Source organism: Halyomorpha halys, unplaced genomic scaffold, assembly GCF_000696795.3.
Source record: "Halyomorpha halys isolate HHAL.00 unplaced genomic scaffold, Hhal_1.1 Scaffold213.1, whole genome shotgun sequence".
In the NCBI taxonomy this organism is placed as follows: Eukaryota; Metazoa; Arthropoda; class Insecta; order Hemiptera; family Pentatomidae; genus Halyomorpha; species Halyomorpha halys.
The window spans coordinates 858,291-863,986 of record NW_027116617.1 but is presented as its reverse complement, the minus strand read 5'-3'; the positions used below and the strand labels follow the sequence as shown (position 1 = coordinate 863,986).

At 32.9% G+C, this 5,696-nt stretch overlaps 1 protein-coding gene across 2 annotated transcripts in view; it reads left to right on the top strand.

Annotated features, from left to right (window-relative positions):
* LOC106679661 (trans-1,2-dihydrobenzene-1,2-diol dehydrogenase) overlaps positions 1 to 5,696 on the top strand; it is a 25,551-nt gene extending 19,855 nt beyond the window's left edge. For both annotated transcript variants that reach the window (XM_014418940.3, XM_014418941.2), the window contains exons 6-7: positions 4,159 to 4,312; positions 5,570 to 5,696. In XM_014418940.3, the coding sequence (XP_014274426.1) occupies positions 4,159 to 4,312; positions 5,570 to 5,664 (249 nt within the window). In that variant the 3' untranslated portion in view covers positions 5,665 to 5,696. The remainder of the gene's footprint in view (positions 1 to 4,158; positions 4,313 to 5,569) is intronic.

Below are 5,696 nucleotides of genomic sequence, written 5' to 3'. Positions count from 1 at the left end.
ACTCTAAAAACAGTTTACAATATAAGGTCACGAGGCCATCTTCTTTTCAGGCGCCTTGGAGGATTGCCAGGAATGGAAGAGGAAGCAAGGTTAGAAACGAGTGGGTTTGGGTGGTTAGGGAGTTATTATGGAAGGAATAATATCGGGTTCGGGCTAGTTACAAAATTTAAATATGAAGTTTAATACTTTCATTATTTTCCGATCGCTTTTTTACTTCCCTACTGTTTGGTAAAGAAAGTATTTTAATCGAGTCAGACTCTTGAGTCTTAAAAACGTATTTTTTGCCATTAGTCGGTGTGTCCGCGTAACAATTATCTCTTGGACGGATCTTCAATGAGTGGTATTACGTAATATTTTTTAATGGGTTTGACCTCCGATGGCTACGTAACGAATTGAGTGAAAAAAAAAAGTTTACTGGCTATTGCGTGCAGGGGCCAGAACCGGTAAACCTTTTTTTTTGTATAGACTATAGCTTCAGAACAGGATGGACTATGTTAATAATCTTTACTTAGTATACTTTAACTTTCTATGTATTCCTTCAACTCTTTACTCTATTACGGCCTAGGAACTAAGTAGGAGGTTAATGTGTTTAAGTATGTATCATAATCTGCTCGTTTGAACGTATTTAACATGGGCGTAGGTAGAAGGGAGCCGTGGCTCTCCCCTAAATTTTTGAGACCCCCCCCAAAAAAAATATATATATTGTATTTATTTGATAGATGATTTCTTTATGGAATCATGCTATAATTAGAAAGGTAACATGTTGAATGGACATCTTCACGGACCACACAAGGCAAGGAACACATTTGAAGGGACAAGATGTATATATGTCGATTTTTCGTTAAAAAAGCAAAATTCAATGAGCACAATTAATCATCAAATTGTTATCCCTAAAATTAATGGAAACAACGAATAAAAAAGTACCTTTTTTTTAGATTATATTCTTCCTGTTATAACTTACAGTTTTCCAGTAATCTCAGAACGTTTGTTGAAAATAAATCAAAGAAGGCAACCATCATAGAAGAGATGGTTAATATTTTTGCCAATAATCCCAGAATGATGATGCTCTCACAGCAAACCTCTTCATCACCTCTTATAATTTTATATTTATTGTGTGTATCATATGATAAATAACGTAGATAAACTTTCTAATCTGAACTGCTGTGCGTGTACGTTATCACGTTACACCTTCCTCCGTAGTATAGTATATATTCTTCTCTATAATGAGGGTCCTAGAGAGAAATACTTTATTCATATATGCTGCCTAAATACATTAGGTTGCTATCTCACACAGCATACTTATCAATTCGTAATCGGACATATTTACATTACATATTCATGGTATAATCATAAAAAAAGATATACAATAATAGGATATAATAAACAATTTTTTTTTCACCACTACAGTTTCCTTTTACAATCCATTTCGGTCTGTACAACCAATACAAATGTTTCACTCACTCCCATTTTTCCCTCTCATTTCTGCTCAATTATTCAATTCACCCTATCAACAAATTCGCTCTCCGGAATTCACCCTCCTAGATCCTCTTCAGTGACCCGCTAAAAAAATTCAATATAATACGGTAATGTGAGATCAGACCATCATTCATAGTCACAGCAGTAGATCAGTCAATCAAGAACAAACAACTAGATATATTTTACAAGAATAAGAATAACATATAGATTAAGAGGAAAATATAATTAAAAAAAAAAACCGGTTACAGGAAATACTTGAATGGATAAATACGTTTTTAAAAACGTTATTATAATATATTATATTATATATATAATATATCATATTATATAAAATATTAGAAAATACTGAATAGTCATTTGTTTGAAAATTAACTAAATTATTTTTTCTATCAAAAGAATATTGATTACGAGCGCATATCATTTTAATTAGCGTTGTTGCTGTTTATATATTGGGTATATAATAAGTTCGTAATAAGAAAATAAGTTCGTAGCGTTTTTTACTGGGGATTTCAATAAAAATTTTAGATTTTTGTAAATATTTTTAATTAATTATATATGACCCATTTTGATCTATTACATGTTTCCATCTTTCAGGTAATTTTTTTGTTCCGTCCTCCCAGAACTTATCAGATTTTTGAGGAATGAACTTCTCTATGCGTGTTTTGCAGTCCTCGAGCGAATTAAAGTGTTTCCCGTTAAGAGAGTTTTGAAGGGTCCGAAATAAGTGAAAATCTGTTGGGGCAAGGTCTGGTGAATAGGGAGGGTGGGGATCACATCCCAGCAACTCCAATAATTTCTACCGGGTCTGCAAAGACACGTGAGAACGGGTGTTATCGTGATGGAACATGGCTTTACTATAAGCCAATGCTGGACTCTTTTGCTCAACCGCTGCCTTTAATTGTTCCAAAAGGGCACAGTTCTGTGATATTCCGTGTCGTAGAGTGAGGGTTATCTGTGACCAATGCTTGAAGTTGAACGACCCGAGTGCTTTGCGTATACCAAGTCAACATTTCCGGTTCTGAACCGAGCAAACCACTTACGGACGGTGCTTTCTCCTAAGACATCATCGACATACACAGTACAAATTTTGTTAACCTTCTGTGCAGCGGATTTTCTTTTTCGGAAATAAAATATCATTAAATGACAAAAAATGAATTTTTTTTCTCTTCCATTTTGAGCAAGCAAAATACCACTTAAACATAAGAAATCTCGGTTGAAACTGATGCCTAAAAGCACCTTAAATAATTCTTTTTTAGAATATGTAAACATTATTGACTAAGTAAACACGATTTTATAAACACAGTGAGGATTAAAATTTAAATATTGTAAAACGCAACGGACTTATTTTACAACCCAATAGTTCACAGCTAACATTGGTTAGTACATAAATACCTCGATACTTCGGTAAGTACATGTAACAAACATGAAAAAATGATATTCGTCCGATAAATAGTGGACAAAAATCCTTTTTTTAAAAGTCGGTTAAATTTAAAATAAAAAATACCAGTGTGTTGAGTTCGGATTCCTTGTCATGATGTAGTGTGTAATAAATAAAATAATAAATGTAAATTTTGATCTATCTGTTTCATTCTTTTTAACAGCTTTTCACATAAAAATGGCTCAATTTATTTTGTAAAATATTTTTCCTATATTATACAGAGCCGGTTGAAGGTTTTAAGAAGTATCAACCTGCCATCCGCCGCCTTGAAACAAAATTGTGGAGGATCAAAATTCTCTTCAATTTTCCGCTTTCCTTAGAAAAACGTCCGAACTGATCATGACCTAAGTTCATATTTTATTTAGACCAGTCAAAAAGTTTTTAGAAATACTAAACTGTTATCCACAATTATAATACAAAATGGCGGACCACCTTAAAACTTTATTCAATGCTTATTTTCAAATCAGGTTAGTTGGCCGAATGGGCCCAATACCATTTGGAGTCTTGTCATCGAATATTAAAAGTATCATTGAGCCTGCCGTTGCCGGTTGTCTGAAGAACATAGAGTACGGTAGGGAGAGTAGATGAAATAGTCATTAGCTTGTAGATTTTCAGACTTCGAAAAACTAAAAACACTACGAATTATTTATTACCTTCATAAAAGCGACATATGAATCCTATGATCGGTTGCTGTCTGGAAACAACGGTGGTTAATATTACCACGCTTCGAAGATTATCCTAAAATGACGTGTGATTTAGTGTCAAAGCTAAAAAAAATTGGCCCAGTAGTTTCGGAGAAAAACACGGACTATGCCATTTGAAATCTATAATCGGACCACATTTCGAAACTATATGGCGGACGACAATGTCGAATTCCGTGGATCATCTATTAAGGAGCATTAAGGATTTTACGAAGGATTTTGAACTGTAAGGATTGGATTGGGTAGGAATTCGATGGTTTAGTGGAGCCCCATAGCTCAACTCCGTATGCCCAGATAGGCCTTATAACAGTCATGTATATCAGTCTTTTGTAATGGATTAGAAGTTTGGACCGTTTGTCTAGTAAATGTTGTAATAGTCGGAATCGACGAGCAGTTTCCTTTTCGGTCTTGTATGAGGATTCCATGTCAGTCATTAAAGTTATTTTTAAACAAAATAATCAGTTTTCAATGTGTCTCACTTTAAATACTATATTTATTGCAAATTATATTTTATATACATATACACATATTTTTTGTTTACAGATTAAGGCTCCGTTTTGGTGTCCCACAGCGCTTTCTATTAATGATGACGAAGAACTTAAATTTCCACTTCCAGATGTTAAATATGAACCATACTTTGGTGGTAGTGCGGGTCTGGTGTATGAAGCAATAGAAGTTCGAAATTGCCTTCAAAAAGGTTAATATTAGTATATCCTTGAATTTTACTAATCACACAGATTCTGCTGTCGTGGTAGTTGTCTCACATAAGGTTTTGACGATGTATTAGCATTCGAAATAGCGGACAGGTAGAATTACTGATACATCTAGTAATGGTGGTGGAACAAGTCCCGCAAGTGAGCGTAATGGTACTAAAGTGGCCTTGCAGTTTTTTCAAAATTCCATTCTCAGAACCGCTGAAAAATATTTATTAATTGCCCTTGGAGGAAATTGAACCCACTCCGTTCTTAAGCAGAGGCAGTTCAGATGAAGGATTGTGGAAAATTTTAATCGGAAGATTGTTTTGGTTAGGAGGATGAACCTCTAAACCACAACCGATAAGCAACCTAAAGGAGTAACATCAAAGGATCAGGACAAATACGTCAACCAGTCGAGTAGCGTGTGATAAGCAAAAAAAAAAAAAAAAGAAGAAGATATGAGCTCACAAGTTATTCCTTAAATGTACAGTTCCTGTTTTTTTCTCCTATTTGGCCATGGCATCTAATTATATTTCTCCAATGAAATGATAATGAAATTCTGAAAATTAGTGCCTTTTCTTTCAACACAAAGTTATTACCCAACCTTATGAATTTTTTTTTTAGTTTCCGGTGAAATTCATAATTATTCGACTTTAAAGAATTTCGTTTAGCATTGAAGGAATTGTCATGTTTTTCATTCTGTTAACATAAAAAGTGGTTATTTTTATTCTTGATCATTGTAAAAAACTATTGCATACGTTTAATAAAACGTCGTCAATCGATTTCCTGTAGATAAAAATAATATGAATTTAAATATTAATTACTAGACTATAAATACAAATTTTTTAAAATTTAATAATCCTTTGACTGGAAGAATCTTAAGGTATTAACTTGATTTAGTGAATGATAACACTTTCCTCCCTCTCAATGTATAATAATTTATTACTTATTACATAGCAACGTTTCGGGAGATTTCCCCCATCTTCAGGCTGCTGATAACAAAACCTATCTTTAACATATAATTACTCTCCTATAAGTCTTATTAGCTAATATCTCATACAATTATTGTCATAATGAGTAAAATTTTTTTTTCAAATGTCCTACATTGCAGGAGAACAATTACCTTTCTCAATTTTTTTTAAAATTTTAAAGAAAAATTTAAAGTTTATAGGAATCCTAGTTTTAAGGTGTTTTATTCATTATGAAACTATTTATTTCTATATACTTACTAATTTAACTATTATTATTTATTTTTTAAGGCTTATTAGAGTGTCCTAAAATGAATCATGAAGACACCCTGACCATAGCGAAACTTCAGGAAGAAGTCTGCAAATTGATTGGATGCCACTATTAACATAATTAATTATCAGTATATAATCTAAATAT